General features: G+C 36.1%; 1 protein-coding gene across 10 annotated transcripts in view; it reads left to right on the forward strand.

Moving 5' to 3' along the window:
• The window catches only part of CaMKII (Calcium/calmodulin-dependent protein kinase II), a 1,009,248-nt gene that overhangs the window by 702,029 nt on the left and 281,977 nt on the right, over positions 1–25,242 (forward strand). For all 10 annotated transcript variants that reach the window (XM_067154892.2, XM_067154895.2, XM_067154898.2 and 7 more), the window contains exon 10: positions 5,379–5,462. In XM_067154892.2, the coding sequence (XP_067010993.1) occupies positions 5,379–5,462 (84 nt within the window). The remainder of the gene's footprint in view (positions 1–5,378; positions 5,463–25,242) is intronic.

Raw genomic sequence — 25,242 nt, forward strand, 5'->3', positions numbered from 1 at the left:
AAGTTTAAGAGTGTTATACAAATTCTCAAATGTTGATATCATACATGTAAAGTTTTGTTTTTATTTTGCTTTCCATTCATTAACAGTTGTGACTTATAGATTTCATACAACCCAGGCTTTTCAACCTGCTAATCATTTGATTACTTAGATTAATCAAAATTTTCTTTATTTAGCTGCAGTTTTCTTAGGCCTTGTATATTTTATTCCAAGAGATATTATTATAAACCATTAAACATATTTTGGTTTATGTTTTCATGCTACAGATATATGCAGTGTGGAATGAGAAAAATAGCTGGAAAACTTGACATATCGTAGAGAACTTGCTTCACTCTCGCAGAAGTCAACGATGCCTGTTGTATTAATGCTGGAAGATTTTAATTGAATTTCATCACTACTGAATTGATGTGAAGGTATCCTCATTCATTGCCAGATGGCTCACTATATGTGACTGTAATTGGAGAAATATTTTTGTTCATCATAACGGGATGGTCACCATCCTCCATGAAATAGGCCTGAATGGACGTGATATCCAAATAATCACATATCTATACTGGAATCGTTCTGCTTTGGGTTGGTTGGTTGGTTGGTTGGCTGGTTGATTAAGTGTTGTTGGAAGAGGTGCGCAGTTTGCAAGGGGTCCTACAGGCTCCATTCTCTTGCCCCAGATTTTCAACGTCTTCTCGGAAAAGATCTGCGGTGAGGTTCTTGATGGGGAGAAAAGAGGTGTAAAGCTCAATGACATAAACATCAACTACCGGTATATGAGATAAGCTGATGATGCTGTTCTCTGGCAGACATGCCGGTATTGCTCATTGCAGTCATAGAAACAAGTAGGCCTACAGCCATGAGACTACGAATGAAAGTGGATGGTCATCGCCAATAACTGTGGTGACGTTTCAGGTGTCCTTCAGATTGGCAGCTCAGTGGCTGAGAAGAATTCCAGCTTTAAATGTATTGGAAGCCTTGTCAATGATGACTGAGACCCCTCGCAAGAAATATGATGTAGAATCAAGCTCACCAGGCTATTTCAGGAAAACGTCCAAAACACTTAACATGCCACGGTCTGTCAATAAAGTTTTGTGTTTTTCTTCTCCATTGTAATGTGTACAGTGCTCTACAGAGTGGAGTTGAGTCCTGGACTTTAACAGACACTGTGTGCAAGGAACTATAAGTTTTTGAAATGTGGGCATACCACAGAATTTGGAAATCTGGAGTGGAAATTCTCATGACCATCAAGAGGAGGAAGCTTGGATATTTTGGCCATATCGTGCATAATATGAAGCACAGCTTTCTGCACTTTTTCATCCAGGGAAAAATTGAAGAGTCATATCTCAGGACTCTTGGCTAAAGAAGCTCCAATAATGGTTCCAGCTCAGTATAGGTTGGCTGTTCTGGATGGCTGCAAATAAAATACTGGTCATGCTGTTGATCAGACTTTCTTGGAGGACACAGTACAAGGAGAAGTAGTAGTTCATGATGCCATATTTCCAAAGAAGTCTGGTGTTATATTAAATACCAGTTCAACAGTTAATAAAGAGGGCAGGAGAGTGAACAGCTGCATGGTTTGGGTCCAGTAGCTGTCAGCTTTCATTTGGGAGATAGTGTACCTTAACCAAGGGCACGGTTGATTCCTTCCCTTTCCTAGTTCATTCCTGTCCCATTGTCGCCATGAGACCTATCTGTCCAGTATTCGGGAGATAGTAGGTTCGAACCCCACTGTCGGCAGCCCTGAAAATGGTTTTCCGTGGTTTCCCATTTTCACACCAGGCAAATGCTGGGGCTGTACCTTAATTTAAGGCCACGGCCGCTTCCTTCCCACTCCTAGCCCTTTCCTGTCCCATCGTCGCCGTAAGACCTATCTGTGTCGGTGCGACGTAAAACAACTAGCAAAAAAAAAAAAAAGACCTATCTGTGTCAGTGCAACGTAAAGCAAATTGTCTTTTGTTTTAAAGGAGGGGAAAATTTTATGTAGAAAGTGACGTAAATATCTAAAAATCTCAATAATTGTAACAACACAACCTTTCATTGAAGGAAGAACAAATAAATAAACATCAGCTAAGCAATACCTAGTCATCATCTATAAATATCTAGGTAGGTAGTTTTCTTCCCTGTCCTTCATAGTTTTGATGTCTCTTATTGTTTTCAAAATTTATAGACCCTCTTGTATGTTTCAACACGCATGATACAGCAACTATGATATGGGAAACACAAAAGAGGAAAACTTACTCCATGGTGATTGATGGCACTTCTTTGAGGTCATTGCATAGTGATATGCTTTAGATTGGTTGCAGTTTTCACTGATTGTACTTCTATGTTCGACACACGGTTGTGTTCAGATTATCTGCATCTGGCAAGGATATCCTTGTACGAATATGGAGTTCGACTGTACAGCAACTGTTTCAACACCTTGTGTTGGGCAGAAGGAAAACATCTGACCTGAGGGAGCCTACAGCTTCTGGAGGTTGAAGGTCCCTCGGTGGAGGAAATGCCACTGAAATTGTTCAGATAGTGTCTGAACTCCAAACGAATGGCTACCGACTGGTTTCTGCTAATTCCTCAGTACTAGCAGTAGGAGTGATAGCAGATGAACTCAGAGTGGGTCAGCGGTAACCTCCAGGCCCAGTCAGAGGGTAATTCTGGGTTTGTGTCATTTGCCAACTGGCCATAAAAATCCCTAACTAAATCTTGATGAAATATGAAGACAGTATTCAAAAGAAATGGTGTACAGAATAGGTTGCCTCCCCATAAAAGTGAGGCCTAGAATAAGTCACCTCCATGCAAAAGTGAGGTCCAAAATAGATTACCTCCCCATAAAGGTGAGAGTCATACCAGTACACCATTCTGTCGCAGGAAGTCTTCTTACATCAGTGAAACAAGAAAAGAGCTGCAGAAGCAGAAAATATGCATCATAACTTGGAACATCAGCACCTTGATGGGAAAGACCGCTGAACTAGCAGAAGTGCTGGAATGGAGACATGTTGCTTATATGCAAGAGACAAAGTGGGCGGGACCCAAAGCCAGAAACATTGGGCAGGGATACAAGTTTTTCTACATTAGTGATAAAAATGGACACAGTTTTATAATATGTATAAAAAGAGTAAATAATGGATTGACGTCAATAAATTTCATGGTGGAAGGAGGACAGAGTATGAACGTAATATCTACATATTTTATGCGCTGTAGTCTGGGCAAGATGTTGTGACCAAGCAGACCTTTTGGGAAGAGCTTGAGCAACTCTTGCAAGAGTTCCACCATCCATGTCAGTTGTCATCTGTGTAGACTTCGATGAAAATGTTGACAGAACTGTATCAGATTATAAAGTGTCATGATGGTTTTGGCTGTAGTTCAAAAAATTATCAAGCAGTAACCAACACAATATATAAATTTTTATATGAGAAAAACAAAATAGAAAAATTTCTCAATAGATCACAAACCTTCTATGATAAGGAGGAGGAGAAGAAGAATCATTCTGTCTTCTCTGCTTTCTCTGTACAAATTGTCCTCATCCATTCCTTACTTTGACGTAATTGTTTATTTGAATCTTCACCTGTCTTTCATTGCCCTTGTTTCTGTTATTCATGAAATCTTCCCTCTTCCTTATTAATCGATAATCTTGTTATTTTCAGTTAGTATTTAGCTCTAACTATAGTCTTAAGTTACAGCTGAGGAAACATCAGACTTCTGTGCAAATATGATGGCATGTACTACTACTCTAGCAACTAGCGATTGTTATTCGTCTGGTGATGAATGGGAATAAGTTTTTATTTGGGAATAAAGTGAGATCTCTACAAAATGTCAAGTTTTCCAGCAATTTGGCTCATTTAACACGGCACAGGCCCTAAAAGTTATGATGTTTAATGGACATGTTTAACCCGCGAAGACTGGCTCATGGGTGTTTTTGACCTGAGACTTAAATATTAGCCTATAATTCTGATTTGGTCACCCCTCGTTTCCTGTTGCCTTCAGTACCTTTCTATCTGACCTTGAACTAAATCCTGAGAAAGTGCACATGTTATAACTTTGCCATCACCCGAGTTATTATTGTGTTACTCTCTGACGGGTCAGGTTTACCCAAGGCACCAGTCCTCACATGACTGTTCGGTCAAATCAGTGCTTATCTTGATAGTTGTGTCGATGGATTAGAATAGGGAACAAGAACATTTAAAACGACTAATTGACGAAGTATTTAAAGGAGATGAAGAGGAGGAAGGAATCGCTGGACAGGCAAGTGAAAGTGAAGATGACTGTGTGTCAGAAAGTGAGCTTAGCAAAACATTTATGCTGAACAATCATCGGTTTACTTTTGTTGAAATGATACATAAGAATAAAAAAGAAATTCCTCCTAGTTTTTTACAACACAAAAACAGACCACAGTATTCAAGTAAATTTGCATTTGATAATCAAGGGACTCTAGTACCTATCATACTTTCTGAGGAGAGGAAAGACCATGCTGCTCCTATCAACAATGCACCATGACGCAGCCATTGATGGAGAAAACAGTGACAAACATAAGCCGGACCTGATGTGGTAGATAGACAAGCTTTCCTCAAGTGACTTTCTCAGGAAAGGGTCTACGAACACATGAAAAGCCCAGCCGTAATGGAGAACCTTCTTCATTTACTGAGGTCGAAGATAGTTGGATATGTAGGCATTGAAACTCCGATTACCTCTAGCTACGAAAGGCCGAACAAGATGTGGGTATTGCCCTTCCAGTGCTGACAGGAAGACAACACACCACTCCCATGTGTCTCCAGTGTACGAGTATCAATCACTACCAGCCAGTGTGAATAAAAGGGCACATTTTGGACAGCCATGAATTCTTGAAGAATACTGATAACAATTTGTGATTGATTGAAAATGTTTATTGAGACTTGTGCTATATATTATTGTGAATATTTCTTTTAACTGTTGATCCTAAGTGACTGAAATTTAAGATAAATACTTTTCTGCCGATATTAAGGCCTATTTTATTATTCATCAAATTATTGTAATTATTTTGCATGTTATATTGAATACATTTTTAAAAATCACATTAAACAATATAGAATAGTTCATTAGAATAGTCCAGGTGCAAATTCATTTCATACGTAGTGCATGATGGCCAAAAATAATTTTTTTAAAATCAGGGTCAAATACACCTATACGCCAGTTTTCACACTATATTTCTTCATGCCAGTCCTCAAAGGTTAATAGTTAAAAGGGCCTTTCAGCTTATGAAAGCCAAATAAAATGTGTTACTCTTAACCTTTGACAGGAAGAACTTTCTGCTGTGATATATAGTACAGATATTCTACAATACTATAAGTTAGAATTCACTTGTGGTTAAACTGATAACTTTTTACTTACTTACCAGTATAAAAAATGATTTTCTATTTCAGCAACGAGAACGCGTTGCATCTGTTGTTCATAGACAAGAAACGGTCGACTGCTTGAAAAAATTCAATGCAAGGCGTAAACTTAAGGTAAGTATTGCTTCTAGAATTGCCACATCTGCACATTTCTTGTACTATTTCAATACGATTAACACTTTGAGTCCTATTGTAGATATGAACAGCTGGCATTTCAAATTTGCATGTCTCAAAAAAATACGTTGGGAATCTCTAAGATGCTGCTTATTTAAGAATAGTGGTGATGAATTCATTATATCTGTTTACAGACTGTATTAGTTTTTTAGAAACTGTTTCTCAATGATTTCATGGTCATTTCTCTCAAGTGTAATGATTGAAGATAATATTAGTGTCCCTTGATATAAGTTAGGTCAGGAAGTTTGTTTATTTTTTAAAGAATGAGTGAATGTTATAGTAATTATATGTATGGAATGGTATGGTATATTAATATGATAGTGTTCTTCCATAATTGTATTTGAAAATAAAGCAAAACTTGTGGTTAATATTTTGGACACATTAAAAATTATGAAATGAATGCTTTATGAAGATAAACATTTTAAAGAAATAGTATATTAGATATATGTATTATACTGTTAGTGGTAAGTTCTGAGGAGAATGTGTTCATACAAGTCAGAAATGTAAAAATATATTCTTAAATACAGTAGAATCTTAAAGCACCAAGATTTTTCCTGGAGGATGTTTTTTAAAAAAAAATTCTCATTGTAATCTCTTTTTGAGGGTGATAGTTACATTGGTCTATGCCTGAAAACAACTTTTTTTTTTTTTTGCTAGGGCAACTCTTCCATGGTAAAGGAAATCGTACACAGCTTTTTTAATACTTTGTACTATTTTGCTGTTTATGAATTGACTTTTCAATCATTTCACCATATTGCAGGCTACACAGTACAGTCTATAGTCCTACAAGATTGCAGAAATTAAAAACTGTTTGTTGGTTCCTTAACTCTGTAACCATAATCACAAATATCCTTTGGAAATATACAGATAAAACTTCCAACTTCGTGATGCAACACTGTTCTGCCTTTTTTTTTTAGTAACTTTTTACAAGCTTTCTTTTTACACTTTTGTGGTAATATTAAGGTTGTGGTGATATTTCTTCTGTAATATGTTTAGGATTTTCTAAATTAATTCTATATTTTTTAGACTACTGGGAAAATGTGTGACACATAGGATCTCATTGATTTTTTTATTTATTTGTGACCGAAATATTTCACAAAGTAGCGTCATTGACTTTAGAATAAAATCTGAAATGGCTTTGTGCTATCCCATTTAAGGTAGAACGTCCTAGTTTATCATTGCATTTGATTACATTTTAGTGCTATAACAAGCTAATTGTAAATGACTGTTTTGGAATAATGCTTTGTTGATCAGTCAGTAGATTAAATGATAGAATACTGTATAAACAAAAATTTCTTGTTGGGCTTCCTACATTGACATTCGTTTTTACCTCTGCTTCATGAAGTATTTAATGCTGGCTAATCAGTTATGTCATCCTCTAGACATTATATCAGTAATACCTCTGCTTCATGAAGTATGTAGTGCTGGCTAGTCAATTATGTTATCCTCTAATCCAGTGTTAAGAATATTGGAAGTGTTTTTCATCACACACTTTGTTCTCCTATACGTCTTTCTTCACCATCATTCTCTTCATTGTTTTTAGTTAATGTTCTCATTACTAGAGTATAGGCCACTTGTTCAGTGTGTGTTCTTTCTAAAATATATACTTGTATAGACTCTTTACACCAGACTTGACTTGAGACCAGTTTTGGGGTAGCATATATGTTTTAGAAACATATGCATTTTATAATATGCATACCCTACATAAGGAAGAAATTTTGCTAGTTGAAAGTATTTAATTTTTAAAATTTTATAGTCAGTAGAGGGCTGGTGTCGGGAAGGGCAACACGCCATAAAAATTGCCTAAATCCATACAAAGTACCAATCCCAGGTAATTGGGAAAAGGCTAGGAACTAGAAGAAGAGTGTTACTCTAGTCTTTATAAATCATTTCTATGAAATTTTATAAATGATGCATCAAAAAACGTCCACTCCAGAAAGATTTTTCTACTGCTAAATTGACCCTTCTGCAGTAAAAAAATAAGATAGTGAAATGTCCTGCTATGGGAATAAAAAATGTAAGTCTTATGAACCATAGTTGATATACTATAAATTTCAGGCAATCTTCATTACTGGTTGTGATGTATTGTGCTGAACTAATATCATTTACATCTGATTCATTTTTGTTAGGAGTATAGATTCTAAATTTTGTTAGGAGGTATAGATTCTAAAGTTCATTCCTCCCATCTACTTTTCATGATACAGACAAACAAGTTATTTATAATAAATCTGTTTTAATTTATTGTTAGTTTCAAACCCACCTTAGAAGAAAACATGTTCTTTCTAAATTACTATTGCACCAGTGATTCAGCAGGTGATGGACTTCTTTTGGGATATTAGGCTAAATTGACATCGTAAATATGGTAACAGTTTAAACTACTGTTCAGTAGCTGTTGTCAAGGCATAGTCATTATAGGTGATAAAGATGACAACGGACCGACTATATTGGCAGTCATTATAGATAAAGTTCTGTTAAAGTGTGGAATTTTAGTTCATAAAATTACTGTATGTTTTGTCCGTTGTGCTTAAGATGAACATACTAGAACTTCTAATCTCAGCAATCTAAGTCTTAAACTAGAATATCTGGTTGATTAATATACACACTTGTACCCAATGGCAAGACAAACATTATAACCACTTCCATATTAAGACAAACACATCAACTATAGTGCACTCCCCAATTATTCATGGTAATTAGTGCCTAGAATTCCGTGAATGATTTAATGTCGCAAATTATCCACTGTTTATTCTTTCACTTATTGCCTAGTCAAGGTACTGTCAAAGCTTTAACAAAGATGATCTGCTATATAATCGCTTTTAATTAGTACATAACTCCAGTGGAATAAAATTTCAAAAACATAAACAGAAAAATATCTCTAGGCTGCAGAGTGGTTCACCAACCATTTATAATTTAATTTTATGTAACCTGTAGTTTATAACATACCTAACAATAAGATTAGTGCAAACTGTCATCTTCCCCACTACAACATGTGCAGCAGAAATTTGGACTGTGAAGATGGCAGACCGCCGCAGGATCAATGGTTTGGATGTGTAGTGCTATAGAAGGCTGTCTCAAATACCATGGACAGCACACCGTACCAATGAATTGATCCTTGGACAAGCTGGTGTGAAACCCTTGTGAGCGAACATGTTTTTGAAATACTTTGAGTACATTGCCAGGCCAGAGGCAACGGAAAAATCAATCATCGAGGGAAAAGTTGACGGCTGAAGACCCAAGGACGTCTACCATCCCGATGGGAAGACCAACTGAAGAGCCTGACTGGAAAGAGAGTGCAAAATGTGATCCATCGTGTTCAGGTTAGAGAATCTTGGAGGAGAACTGTCAACATGTTGTTGCATCATGTCACCACACCTTTAAATACAGTTAGCACATGAGAGAGAACATTATTGATCCCTCTTTCTCCACAGGATTAGTTCAATAGTATGTTTAGGTTTAAGCTTGACAGTACAGACAGAATCATTATCACCATTGATAAACCAATGATCTAAACAGTGGTGAATGCATGAAACAATCACAGTTGTGAATAACACTTACATTAGAACAGGAAGTGCCTGTGAACAGGTACCATATAGACTGCAAACTTCCAGCTGACTACTAGGCTTTCCTAAGGTTGCAAAAGCACACATCTGGATGACTAAGAAACCAGGCCATGTAGAGGCAGGTTCACCTAACATGCAGTACTTCATTTTTCTTCTTACCATCTGTTATTGTGAATATGATACAGGCACAGATTTACTCATTTCCATTTCCAGAGAATATTTTTATTTGGCACTGAAAAGGTCCTATTTTGTTGGATGTTACCTATCACTGATGTTTTAAAATTATGAGAACTCTTGATAAAAAAGCCAAGCATCATCAAATCATGCAGCTTGCTATGTAATTGCTGCTGATGGGGTGAAATTTATTGTTGTGTAATACATAACAGATGACCGACTGATGTTGGTCTTATGTACAACTGCCTGTGGTACAGCATGAATGCATTCCAAACAGCGTCTAAAACATCCGCTTCATTGTGACTAGACATTAAGGAGTATCTCTAATGGAAGGTTTCCTTCAGAGTGCCCCAGTCGCACACAAACCTCTTTCAAGGCTTTGGAATGTATTGACTGTTCGTTGTCTTCTCCCAGGAAATTGCGTGTGATACAAGTGTAGCAACTGTAATGGTTTCTTCCATTTTTTTCCATAGATGAGTAATATACAGTATTTATGTATATAATCCCTGCATATTTAAAAAAAAAAAATTTGAGGCACGAAATTGGGGTGCGGGTTTTATTTGCGTCAAGGTTGCCAACACGCTCCTGGCTCACCTAGTTTTCGATGCTGAGTGTACAGTTATGGTTTGTGCAACCGTAGATGGAAGAAAACTGTCCCCATATGTCATTTGTAAACAGAAAACAATTCAGACTTTTAATTCTAAACTAACTTTACATTTTTTTTAAATAGTACCGTATTTTACAGAGTAATTTAAATTCAAAATTTCTCCGTGTCACAATAGAACACATCTTCTGGAATGTGCAGGGGTAGCTTTCCACACTTTCACTCACTTCGGTGTGTCTATAGCATGTTTCATAGTTGAAAATAGAGTGAAAACGTAATTCTTTTGTATTGTGCATTTTGAGGAACGCCACAATATCACGTAGCAGACAGTACGCGGAAAAGCAGAATCCGCAAAATCTGGCGAGGGTTGGGATTTATGAATTACAAGATGGCTGTTAATTTGAAATCACATAATTGGAAGTCCGATTTCTGTGTTACAAAGACTTTAAATTAACGAGGTTTTACTGTATCGCAAAACTAACGTTAGATTTCGCCAGTGTGTCTATTTCAAGTGTTTACATTGCACGAAAAGAATTATCCACCTCCGGTCTTGTTACTGTCCAGTAAAAAGAGTCCATGTGTGAGAGAAGTGTTTTAGATGTGGAGTGTGACGCACTTGTAAGTAATTTAGGAGAGGATTCTAGTGATGCAAGAGACAACGAATCTTCCCATCTACAGGGAAATGAGCTTATTGCAAGTTTAGATTAATGAAATACCTGTCCTTGTAAGTAGGTCTACTTGCTCATTTTCATTTTACATGCTCATATTTTAGACCTCGCGGAGTGCTACGAAATGTTTGTTTATGCCTACGTTACTCTTTCGATGGAAGTAATTTTAGTTCATTTCTTTTTTCTTTTTTTTTTTTCAAAATGAGTCTTCCTAAAATGAGGATGTGGGCATAATTCAATGGCAGGGATTATTTGGGTAAATACGGTATTAACTTACTTGTCATTGGAACACAAAGCAAGTATAGATTAGTGGTAACAGTTTGGTTTGCTTCCACTTCACAAGCTTCATGGTGTGATCTCTTTTCATAGGTGTGAAATTCAGGCAGCATACTTGCTTAACATAATTTTGTAGTATTGTCCCAAAGGAGACGCTTATGCCTTTTCTTAATTTCTCTCCAAGCAGTCCTTTGTTTCATACAGCTTGAATTATTCAGACTTCACTTTTATCGATTGCGTTGATGACTTTATCAAAGGAAGAATAAGTACCATATTTTTTAGTTTAAAGAGTCCCAATTTTCATCTTTAGTTGTTCTTAGTGATTAAGTGAAAAATTCTGTGTAGAAGTTTTGTTCTTATCTTCAATATTGTATTGAGAATTCCACAGTTAAATTGAGATAAAAAATATATTAATCCTTCAAATATGTCTTTTCTCATCTTTCTCTCAGATCATAGTCATCTTGATGATCATAGGTATTCATTCTCTGGCAAATATAACAGTATCTTCAGAGCACATAAAGGCTGCAATTTGAGTTTTTAGATGGCTGAAAGAAACCAATTCCTGAACCACAGGCTCTGCCCCAATGCTGGCACATTGAAACTGTGAAAGTTCCTTGTTGTCGTAGAACTTGGTTGTCATTTCTTCTCTGAATTGTTCGTTCTTTTCTGTGATCTCTCTTATCAGACTTGTACCTTTTCCTGAATCATAATACTCTGAGCTTGACAGAAGACATACTTCTTGTTTACATTAATAATCACTTAGCTCGACAAATATTTTGAGCAGCATTTCCTCATTGAATAGAATTTTGAAATTTTGTTGTTGTTTGTTTGGGGAATGATCGAGAGATATTACTGTACAGTTTGAAATTGGTGAGTTTACTCAATTAGATGTAAATGCTTACTTCTTGGATAAAAAGATAATTAGAAAAATAGTAATGTCAATTTATATCAATAATAAAATGATACTGTAAGTTGTTCCATTAACATGATTTGACTTGTTAAATTACTGCTTATTTTTTATCATGCTTATCACTCATTCCTTCACCAGAAAAGTTTACGGTGATTTTTATTGAAATATATCTTATTCAAGGGACTCTAGATATTATGTTGTAAGTCATATGTTATTCATCTTTAACAGATCAATACACTGCATTTGAGATCAAGTGAAACACCTGCATGGCATGAAACAGTTTACAGATATTCAGTTGCACTAACATTCATCCATTTTCAGATATTTATATTCTAGGTAAATGTAAAATGGCATTATCTCCATAGTGATATCTCTATTTGTTTTCTCTCTTGTTTCATTGTACTTAGTAATTTACAGTATTTATTACAAGAGAGCATATATCTAGACAATTGCTTCAATTGCAGCATCATATAGAAAACTGAAGTGCACAAAATCATTTAGGCATAATTCTTCTCTTCTAATATGGTATACAAATGTGTTTTCATTTTCTGATCTTATAGTTACTTATTACAGACAAAACTGGTTGCTTCATTGGAATGCTCAAATGTGTTTTACTTATAATAAACATAGTGATGTCAAAATTAGGTAGTTGTATTTGCTTGTCACCAGTGCGTAATGGAAAACAATATTCAAGAAGTTTCCATCTGTTTTACAAATAAACATTTAGATATTTCTTTCTGGTGAAACATTGTCTTTCTTGAAACTTAGAAGGGAGTCGTCATATTATTTTCTAATCCACATTTAATAGTAAAAATAAAATACACATTCTGATAGAGTGATCTCTAAATCTTTCTGTTTAAGACAATTCCAGACTGTATTATTATTATTATCATGAATCAAAATGAAGTATGACTTTGCAGTCTTTCTTCTTGCATTTTACTATCTATATGATGTTGCAGTTATCATCTGTCTATAATTTTTATATGTCTAATAAACTTTTCTGAATTTTTTTTAAATCCCCCTGTATAGCAGCATTTCTGAGGAGATATTGATAGTAGGTCTTCAGTGGCCATCATATATTGCCCAAGAATATGACCAGACAAAATATTTCTTTGGAAAAATGTGGGTGCAATGTTGTTGTCTTAGCTGGGCAGAGAGCAGGGATAGGACTGCGCAGGACTCAGAGGGTTAGCACTAGAGATGGAGTATCATTAAACTGAAAGACGGGTTGAGAATACTTTGAATCGCACAGTGGCAATTGTTTAGTCATTACTTCTCTACACTTACAACTTAACGAACATGGAAAATAAATATTGAGTTAATAATGTCATTTTCAAAGGGCTTAAGGTGTTGTAGCCTATAGGGAATATTTAGATTTTTCAACATCATGTAAACATGATTCAGGTAGACACAACCTACGCAGATGGGATCTCCTTTTGAAAGTTAGGGACTCTTCTACACGTGCAGTAGGATGGGGATGATGCGATTGCAGAACTACTATTTATGTGTATTACTTCAGACAGTATTTCTTGCTGTATAAGCTTTTTGCTCATACGAAATTCTATTCAAAAATAAAAAACAAATATAATCATTTACTTTTGACTAGCAAATGACAGCTCTGTAGTCCTTTGCAACAACGTAAAGCATTGACCTAAGCCTATGTGTTGTCCCGTTCCACAGCCAAAATGTTTACCTCATTGCTTAACCAAGATTTCATATATTAATTATGCTTTAAGTAGGTGGTATTATGCTTTTAAAAAGGTAGATTTGGAGTTCATTTATTGAATCATAAACTACAACAATGCATAGAATTTTATCATATATGTATGATGATTAAGAAAACATTCAGGCATATTCTTTTTTGGTTTCATGAGAATGACCATCAATAAATTTGTTCATATCCTAGACAAAATTAATTAATGTAATCTTTATTCATTGTTATTCGACACTTAAACAAGACTGTCGCAAAGCTCTTCAACAGAATGAGGTGCTAAGCTAAGTAAATATAAGATCAATTTGCTGGTGCTGTGCTAAGGTGGGTACATAGCTTGTTACAGGAACGTAACGTTATTGCGAGCCCCGGCCTTTAAGGGGGCCCGTAGACTCCGCACAGATAAAATAAAAATTATGCGAGGGGGGATCAAATTTAAACAGGATTTAATTTTTTATTTAAATTTATTTATTGAAAAATGCAAGGCAATTAAATTTTTTTTCCACATAGTTTCCTGCTTTGGAAATGCATTTGTCCCAGCGTATGGGCAGCTTTTTGATGCCCTCATTGTAAAAAGAACAGGGTTGTGTCACCAGCCAGTTGCGCACGAAATCTTCCACACTCTCGTCATCTTCAAATCATTGCCCTCCTAGAGCTTCTTTAAGCGGTCCAAACAAACGGAAATTGCAGGGCGATAAGTCCAGGCTGTAAGGAGGATGATCAGGTGTAGTTCAGTGCGTTTCCGGTAGCTTGGAGACAGAGCTGCAATATGGGACCGCGCATTGTTGATTCGGTTGGTCTCGACTTTTGCAGCGATATCCTACCCTCGCCTTATTCAACAGCTTGCAGTAGTAAGCAACATTGATTGTGCGTCACTCATGCAAAAAAATCAATCAAAATGGCTCGCCGATCGGAAGAAAACGGTTGCAAGAACTTTGCAAACTGACAGTAGAGTCTTGGCTTTCACTGGTGCTGCCTCCCCTTTCCTCCGGCACTTCTTACACACGCGCGTCCTGACAATGTTTGATCACCGAACCGTGCAGTCAATCTCTGGTAAATTTCTGCTGCTGTAACTCCTTCACGAGCAAGAAATTTTATAATTATGCATTGCGCAGTGGTCTGTTGGTCTGACATTGTGAGCATTACTGATGAAATGGCGAGAAATATCTAACAGCACGCTCTCCCCACTTCTAACGGGACCTCCTAAGCATAGCAGAAGTGCGGGGCCAGTCCTACCAACTATTGATATTCAGGAATATTTGATCGACCTTCGTATATATCTATGCATGAAAATGATCAAGACTATTTTGTAGAATCAGTCAAAACAGTTTGTTTTTTAAACAATTTGTACGTAGAGGAGTTGCCACTTGATTGCATCTAGCAACAGTTTATTGTAGGTATTGGGTGTAACACAGTAGATCTGCAAACAACGCTTGCCCTTGCCGTCTCCCACAACGCCGCGACTCGCTCCTCCAAAAAGACCTACACCAAATTATTTAAAAATAATTAAAGCAATGAAAATTGATACCAAAATATTACATTTTAGTTAGAAAATTATACTTTCTTGATGTGTGGTGCACCTGAGATCATATTATGCACAAATTTTGCTGAACATTTAAATTGTTTCACACACTTATTCAACAACAGTGTATCAGTCAACTCATTTTCAAACAAGCTCTCTCTGCGCCAAGTTAATAATATTCTTATCATTTGCCTGGTTTGATATTTTTAAAATTGAACATTTTATGATTTAATTTTTTCGTATATTTTTCTGTGCTGTAATCGAATACATAATTACAATGGGGATTTCTGTATCGGTTACAGAGTATAGTGGCAGGCGGGCCGTGTAAAACTTGTTACGCCCCTGGCTTCTTACCAAGGCCAGTGCGAACTGTGTGCTCTGTTATGACTGCTACCCTGTAACCCACATATCATTTGTAGTTTAGTGGAGGGCAATGCAAGGTGTGGTGATAGTAGACATGCTGAAGAGTGAGGCAGCTTGCCGTTGCTTTTGTTATTGAGCCGACTGACACCTCAAGTAACGTGTTGCAGAGCATTCACTGGCAACAGCATGTCTTGACTATCTCATCTCACTCGCCTGTAGTGAACGAGTTGGCCATTTGGTTAGGGTCACTTACTGTAGCTGTGAGCTTGCATTCAGAAGATGGTGGGTTCGAATCTCATTGTCAACAGCCTGAATATGATTTTCTGTGGTTTCCCATTTTCACACCAGGCAAATGCTGCAGCTGTACCTTAATTAGGGTCTCAGCCGCTACCTCCCCAATCAAAGCTCTTTCCCATCTTTTGAGTCGCCAAAAACCTTTGATGTGTTAGTGCAGCATTAAACCCCTATGGGGGGGGGGGGAAATAGCACTCGCCTGTTCTGATTCTGTGAGCAACACATTTCACTGGTTGTGTCCTAAAGTCCTGACTAATATTTCTTACCTTCTTGAGAATTAAATTTCTGGTTGCCATTTGAAACCAACAACTAAGTTTTTAGATATTTATAACATATTGGCTGTTCATGGATGAGAACAGCGGACGGCAGAGATTTCTTATTGGTTTATGTTTCTTACGTGCTGCTTGGCCAAGGCGATACAGGCGCGCTCATTTCACCTGAAAGGACATGGGTTTGATTCTCCTGTCAAGGTATCAAAATATTTAAGGAATGAAATTTCCACTTCCAGGGGTGTACACAGCTATGAGGTTCGCTCAACCTACACCAAAAAAAGCACCAGGTTAATTCCTGGGGGCAAAGGTGGCTGGGTGTAGATTTTCACCTTCCAGCCATCCTAGGGCATCCATGGCCTTCACAGAGATCACTTTGCTTTGCTTTTCCTTTTTTTTTTTTTTAAATACTGCATTCCAGTATTAGAAATCTCATTTCCGATATTTAGAGATGCTTTAATCTTTGGTTAGAAGTATTTTTCATGAGTTCATTGTTCAGTAAAATCTACAGTTATTATGTTTCATAACATTTTGTGATGACCGGACTGTGTCCCTCATGCAAACATGTCTCTGAAGCAAAGTGAGAGTGAATTAGTGTAACAGTTGGTTTGCCTTCTTGTTCTGTGAAAAGCAAATGTGAAGACATCAGAACATCTTTTCCTTTCAAAAGGAAATTCAACAAAGATTGACCAGTTATTGATACAACTAGTCTCACAGTATGCAAATATTGTTTAAATATTTTCCCATGTAGAAAAAACTAAAAGGAGGGTGCATAATATTTTATTACTTTGTTTATATTTGTGAAGAATAAACTGAGTGACAGTCAATGTATTTAGGGTCGATACTATATTGTTTCAATATTTTCTGTGTAGAAAAGACTAAAATAAAAAGGGGGGCATAATATTTTATTACTTTGGTTATATTTGTGAAGAATAAACTAAGTGGCAGTCAATGTATTTAGAGTGGATACTATATTGTTTAAATTTGTTCTCCATGTAGAAAAGACTAAAATAAGAAGGGGGGCATAATATTTGTTTATATTTGTGAAGAATAAACTAAGTAGTAGTCAATGTATTTAGGGTGGTACCTTCTGACTTCAAATTTCATGCCCTGCCTCAGCAGCTTCCAAAGTACCATGACCATATACGAGACATCATTAAAAGTGACATTTTGCTGTAGCCTTTGCTAATTTATTCATGAAAATAGACAGGATTCTTTTAAAGATTGAAACAAGCAGCATTTTAACTGCAAACAAGGGGGAGGGTGGGGTGGGGGAGAAGATTTTTCTATGTTTTCATGGTTTGTAAGTGTGTACACTTTTAAAAAGAATATTGCTTTGAAATATGCTATAAATTATTCTGTTAATATTTGAACATCAATTAAAGTATTCTCAAAATGATCCCATCTCTAGTTATAACACATTTCTTGTTGTGCTTTTAGTAGTGGAACGGTGGGCATAAGGTGTTTTGTTTCATCCTGTAATGCACGGTATGCTGTTCATTAAGATGCGTGCGCTTGGAAGAGCACTAGACTGACTGCTCTATGCACACAGTTTCAGTTTAAAAATTTTCTTCTGCTATAGCAGAGCTTAATGAAAGGAATATTTTAAGTGCTTGCTGTCTATATACATTATGGTTTTGTGTAGATTTTTTTTTTTTTACAGTTCATGGCTTATAGTTGATAAGAGACAGGAAGTGTGATATTATAAGATCTTCCCTTATATATTTTTTAATTTTATTTTTCACTTGAGGAATGCAGCATGCTCAATGCATTTTTGTGAAGATATTTTTCTTTCAGTATACCGTGTTTTGCAGGCTTGATATTCCTTGGTTTTTTATGTATGTACTTCTGACCCTCTTGTTTAATGAATGTGTTTCTATTGTTTTACCAATAGTACTGAGAATTTCAACTGACAACTTGAGGTCAGGATTTAATTATCTGCTTTCGCAATGCCAAATAACATCAATGACTTCAATGTGTGTACTGACAGTTCCCAGATTTAGTTCATTCAAGTCTTGAGTGAAAGTTCATCTTAGGTACAGTAACTTCTAAATGACTTGCTTCTAAATTGAAAACATGTATATATAATTACCAAGTTAATTTCTTCCCTGAAAGATACATTGATATTTCATTGATAAGTATACTAACATAGGAACTATGTTGCATTGATCCAAACTTTTTGATGAAACTCCATTGATCGAAGGTATGATAATACTGGTAAGAATATCTAGACAGGAAGAATACCAAAGGGAAGGGAAACACTTAGGTGTTATCAAGGGCGAATTCAAAATTGTATATGAGTGTGATGGTTTTTTTTCCCTCCAGTTTCTGAGCTGTGAACTTTATCTGTATGTAGTAAATCATTATTGTCCATTCATTTTCCTTTACAAGTATTATTAGCATTGATTTAGCGACATACCAGAACCGGGGTAACTGGATCCGAATGATCAAGATTTGTTCACCAGAGAAGTCCATGAAATAATGTTTAATTTTATAAATTGTATTGTTTAACTTTGCTTGATAAAACTTCAAGATATCAACCCATCACATTGTAATATTGAGGCAGATTTGGCATTGTGAAGGCTGGAAGTGATGGTGATGAAAGTAAACTGTCGTATTAAATAGTTGTCAGTTCAAATTTCCTGTACTTAATATTTATGACAAGATGCATTGACCTAAGAAAAACCCCAAAATACCAGCTCCATGACATCTCTTCATACTGAAAGTGATGCATTGATTTTATTGCCTGTCCTTTTTTTTTTTTAATTACATTTCCAAAAGGGGTGTTCTTTTTGATTGATCTCCTTTATGTGTGTGATGTGGATGGAGTGTTTTCTTGGCTGATGGTTTGTGACTGTTTCACATTGGAAGTTGATTGTGCATTCAACAATCTCCTGTACGGATGACACGGACCACATCCCGTGCTGTTTAATGATATCCTGAGTAGGAAGTTTATTTTTTCCTTTTAATGTTTAAAACGTTAGAAGAAAAGTAGGCATGATGGGCAGTTGGCGGAATTGGGGCTTTTCTTAGTTATTTGTAGTGAAACTCAGCCCAAACTGGAAGCTACGCCAAGCGTTGTTGACTAAACAAATTCTAACGGCCAGCAAACTCTTGGTCTTCAAATCTGTTTGCTCACATCCTAGGAACCAAAAGTCACTTTAGTTTACTTAAAAATATACCTTTTTATTTTTGTTTTATGAGATAAATATTTCTTCATTTTAGAATTGTGTAGAAAATAACTCTTACAGTGGTATCATGATTTCATTCTTTTACAACTTCAGATCTGCCTTAGAATACCTTCCAAACCTTAGCATTTATGTCTTTATTTTATGAAATGAACTCATTTAGTATCAAATAGTGGTGGTATTGAATGGTAAATGGATACTAGAAATGAGTGGAAATGGTTGTTGCCCTTACTTTCTTGCTCACCATATATGCTCTCCAAATCCTATTGTGTTCATCTTGGAAGATAAAGGCTTAGCCTCAAAGTTCTGGTAAAAGTACTCTGCTGTGGTCAAAATCAACACATCTTATTGAAAGTAATTTCAGGAAAGAAAATATTTATAGCACTAATGAAGAAAGCAATTTCCAGAGGAAAAGTCCATTTAATTTTTTTAATGTTTATTTTGTTACAAATAGTTCTCATTTTTGCATAAAATAGGAAATTTCTCATTCTTAAATAAAGGTAGAAGTATTTTATCAGTTTCATTATCATTTTCATTCCTACTGTACTAAACTATTCCCACACCTTGTTGCTCCCACAGTACTTCTCTTGCTTCTTAAATATTCTTGTGTATACTATTTTGTCTCCACATCCTTTATATTGGATTCCTTTCTTGACACACTACAGCTTTTGCTTCAGAATTATTGCTATCACCATTCTGGTAATTGTTTCAATGTAAAGAGCTATTTTATGTTATATTTATGAACACAGTGCAGTGGAATAGATTTTTTTTGAGACACCCATTGTTCTCAGTTGTATTTTAAATATATTTATTGACCTCGCTAGGGTCCTATTATACAGTGGAACCTCGATATCTCAAATCACCTCGGGAGCTAAATTTTATTTTGAGTTATTGAAATTTCGAGATATAGAGAATACCGTTTTTGAGCATGTATAGCACATAATTCAAATCATATGTATCTACGGGGTTATACTGAATACATTGCTGTTAACAGTATATAAAAATATAGAAAGAAACTATGTTATGGCATCACTTTAATTATAACCCTTATAAGATTAACTTTTTAGAAGACAGGATACAGTACATACTGTAGTGAAACAAGAAACATACCACGGTTAACACCTTTGAAAAAAAATCCAATAGTCTCTTCTGTTTGTTACTGTTAACTATTCCTCCCTTCCTCTCGTCAATACCACGCAACCGAGATTCGTAAATGGAGCTTGTCACCCGTGACTTCAGGGGCTGCTTTTGTATATGACTGGTAATTAATTCACTTTGCAAGTGATAAATATCATTGTGGTTCCGCATTGAAGATTACTCTGTTTATTATATTGCTAATTAATTTATTAATTAACCACCTATTCAATACTTGACAGTCTTATACAATTAGGATTTGATCCTTTTTTTACATTATTACATTAGCAATATAATAAATAGAATTAATTCACTCCCGAGAAACAGTGAGGCTTCGTCGATTTTCCGATCATTAGAAGTTTTAGTTTTTTGATGCCCATCATATTAGCTCCCAGCATCACTGTAAATCTTTCTTTACTTCTTAAATGTTCCTCACAAACCACAAATGCCATATTGAAAAGTTAATGTTGCATAAAATTCGAGTTACAGAGTATTTTTTGCTTCGAGGGAGAAAATGTTTGCTTCAAGATATTGAGAAATTTGTGTAACCTAATTTTGAGTAATATAGAAATAAATACATGTGAAGAATAGGACAAACGGTCGAGAAATTTAAGTTACTTCGAGATACTGAAAATTTAAGCAATGGAGGTTTGAGATATCAAGGTTTGACTGTACTTTGTGTTGCTCTAGATTCAGTTTTTACACACATTCCAGCTAAGCAGATGTAGTGAGACATGTAATCTGTCTTGTTTGTCTAGCAAAAATGTAGATCATGTTGGATATATCACAGTGAGTCCAGTCTCCAAGCTGGTGTTCAAATGATCATGCTGTCTATTTTATTTTCCAATGTTGGATAATACTTCAACAGTGGAAACTATTTTGTTACAATCTATACAAAAGAGATACCTCCATGAAACTTCTACAGTCCCTCGATGCAGTTACCGGCATTATGTAGAACCCATTGCCAGCAATGAGGAAGCCTTTGAATACCTGTTACAGTGGCTGTTCTCAAAAATGCAAATGAAGTGGTCTGTCGCTTGGAGAATGGGTGGAACAGTTCAAAAGAGGTTGCCATGATGTGGTTCCTTGTAGAGCTCTTTCCTGCCTCATCAGTCATATTACTTGGCCACCTGTTGTGAAACGTGTGCCTGAGCATTTTCCTGCAAAATGATAAGATTAGTCTGCAGAAAGCTGTTGGTTACATGTTACGTTCCAAAATGAACAGTAATACTGCATGTTCATAGTCTTTCCTTGGGGTGTGGTACATGTTAGGATAACACCATCATGTTGTACACAAGAATAATCACCACCTTCACATTGCTGGGTTGCTGCAAGCTACCGATTTTCTTGGGGTCCAATAATGATGCCACTCTTTTGATTTGCATTTCATTTATGGCTTGTATGATCGGGCTCTTGTTGCCCAGCATAATTATATGGTATAGAAAACCTCCTCTTTGCTCTCATAGCACTCCGAAGGAGTTTGCGATATTTCTGCAAGTCCATCAAGTGGTGTGAAACCCATCACAATCCGTCTTTACTCATGTATTAGACCCCCTCGCATATTAGATCCTCCCTGGTTTTTCGAGATGAAGAAAATAAAAAAACAAATCTCGCATACATGTAATTTGTCAGAGAAGAACTACAAAGCGAGTACAAGTCTTATTGCAGCTCTGAGGTAACATCGCACAAATTTGCAAATAGTTTCGTCCATACAACCCACGCAATGAAAACACGCATCAAAATCGTGCAGAACATCCATGTTTCGTAGTTAAGGAATGTCCGCCTCCATAGCGTAGGCCTACTGCAGCTCTGATGACGTCTCACAAATAAGTGAATAGTTTTGTGTCCAACCCGAACATTGCAAACATGCATCAATCATGCTATATGTCTGTGTTTTTTAGTTAATAATGTCTGCTAGCGTAATGGTTAGCACAATTAGCTGCCATTCTCGGGAGTGAGAGTTCAATTCCCGGTACCATACTGCCAGAGATTTACGAATGACAGGAAGGTTGTTATGCAGTAAAAATGGTACATGTAACTCCCCTCCACTGGGGGCATGTCAAAAAAGAGATGCACCACCTTGGGATAAGGAAACGAGTTTACTTTAGTTGAGAAATATTCACAGTTGTTGCTATTAATATAGCAGGCGAGATCATTAACAAAGTGATCATATAATATCTTGTACCTTGGGCCAATATAGGTATTTTTCGAAGAGAAGTAAGTTTAAAACGTGATAAAAACTATCCATTTATAATGATTGTTCTACTCGCCCACGTAACAAATAATAATAATAATAATAATAATAATAATAATAATAATAATAATAATAATAATAATAATAATAATAATAATAATAATAATAATAATAATAATAATAATGTTTTGTCCCCACTTTTAATGATTTTCAGAGATGCCAAACTAAACATACAGTACTAGGGTATGCATTAGTAAAATAAATGGAGACATCGAACGTACAAAATTAAACATTATGATAATAAAATGCACTACCGCCACACCTGTAGATATCCATAAATGCAGCAAACTTTCCTGTTATTAATTTTTATTCTTTCCGTCGTGGAACTTTTGCACTATCTGGGCGATAGCATACCTAACCTAAACAATGCGGTCTCTCTTATCTCATTTACAGCTGTTTAGGTAAATCCTGTTGTGACAAATGTACAGAACAAGCATGAAATATACTTTAAAATAAGGGTCTGGCTTTCAACAGCCGCAGTTGTCAAAAGAATGCTTCCAGTCACTATGTATTACATTCGGATGTACAACTCATAACGTTCGCTAGTTGTCAGCTGGTGGTTTGGCACCGTTTTATTCAGAAGGAGTGGCTTCTGCTACACACACCAACTGGGAATATCAGAGACCATCTCCAGAAACCATTAGGGAATAGATTCACACTGTTTGGACTCTATAGATGGGACCTCGAATGCTCTCGATTGCAGCGCATGGCTGATGCGTATGACGAGAGGGCAGTGAAGATGGCGTCACTTGGAATCATGACACGCTGGTAGCCTGATAGCAGGGAAGTTGGCAGTGAAAGACGATAATGCAAATGAAAGCAGTGATCAGGGTTACTCAGGTGTTCTGTGTGGTAGGCTTACTGTTCACCTGAGAAGAGACAAATGACTAGCTTTTAAGTTCTTTTGTTTCAATATTGCATAATATGATAATATGATAATACAATACCCTTATCCCTTTTCTCTACGGGGTCGAGTGTGGAGTGAAATGAATCTTCATAGTGAATTTTTACGACTGTGTGGCCCTTCCTGACGTCAACCTCATCAGAGGAATTAATGAGATGAAACAAATGATGTGATATGAGTACTAAAACAGACTATATTTACTTGATATGTAGGCCTAAAAGTCATGTTCACCATTTCCTTCCAATGAAAACTGTCAGTATAACTCAAATACATTCATAAGTTTGTTAAAAAATAGTGTAGAATGTTTACATGTATAACTATAGCTATCCTAGAAGTCGTGTGTTCACTGCACAAAATTTGAGGTTATCACATATTGGACCCCCTTTACTTTTTTGGCTGTAAAAGTGCGAGAGAAAACAAGGGGGTCTAATACACAAGTAAATACGGTAATTCTTCTCATGCCCAGGTGGTCCTTTAGGATATGAAGCAGAGTCTTTGGCATTATTCCTATCTCCCAGGCTAACTCATGAATCATGTGGTTGGTGTCCTTCATCAGCAGTGGGTTATCTGCCTGTTCTCTTCGACACCAGGGCAGCCTGGCCAAGGCATATCGACTACTAGTATCCATTGGTCATTAAAGGCTGGCTTTTATCCATATTACCACTGTTCTGTAAGGCAGCGCTGATTTCCTGCACACCTCTCTAAGCCATTCACAACATTGCCACACTGCACACGCACGCATTCAGTCTTTATTCAGCTATGCTGCTGCTCTTTCAAGAGCATCATGGCTACTCACCTTTAGACTGACAACTCACAAGAGACCCTTCTTCGTAGGAAAGCACATGCGCTTGATGCTGGATGGGAGACCCCCTGTACTATAAAGTAGATTAGGTAATGTATGGTAAAAGCTAGAGAGACTGGATTTGTTTCCTGGAGTATATACAGAAGTTTATAAAAAGTAGTTAGTGAAACACAAAACCAATAACATTATTATTATTACACTGCTCATCATCCAGCGGCTTTGTGATTATACCTCGTACACCACAATGACCCAATTCAACTCCACATGGTATCTTTGACACTGCAGAGCATATTCCCTAGGGAACTGCTCTAAACTAAATCAGGCTAAAACAAATTTAAATAAAACCACTCTGTACATATTTATTTATATTTCTCCGTTTACACACTTTTCTTATATCTCCATTTCTTTTCATCATAATGTGAATAATCATAAACATGTGACTTATACTCTTTCTAGTTCTAACTACAGGTATCCTTGTTAAATGCGATCTCACTTCATGTGGATTCACTATAACGCGAATTGAAAAAGTTCATTTAAAATAATCACAACTGGTAGAAATTTTGTAGTCCCCTTGTGTGTGAAAAAGATGGCCCAACAGATTGAATATGAAAATTAATATGCTGTTCCATTATCTACCATGATTATCTTGGCAAAAGCACAAATAAAAAGCAGGGTATCAGAACTTTCTTTCGGTATAGATGGAGAAATTTTTAAATCACACCATTATCTCACTGATTGTGTGTGCTGGTAACTACTCTTGAAATATTCTTCTCAAAGATACCAGTTTATTTTATAAAAAAGGAAGTGATCTCTACTTTTGCAAACTTCACATAAACCTCTTTTCTTCGCATAGTATTTCACGTCATAATACCTACATCTTATTGTAGCCATTAATTACATTTGAAATGTTTCATTTCATTCATAAAAAATTCTCACTTAAAAAGTTTTAATTTTCTTAATCCATCCAAATATGAAACCCTTATCCCTCTCTAACATGTGCTGAATTCAGCTCTGTGCAATTTCGTGTTATACGATCATTTCATTGAACCAGTTGAACATGCAAAGCGATGGTTAACTGTATTTGTTC

Source organism: Anabrus simplex, chromosome 10, assembly GCF_040414725.1.
Source record: "Anabrus simplex isolate iqAnaSimp1 chromosome 10, ASM4041472v1, whole genome shotgun sequence".
Lineage (NCBI taxonomy): Eukaryota > Metazoa > Arthropoda > Insecta > Orthoptera > Tettigoniidae > Anabrus > Anabrus simplex.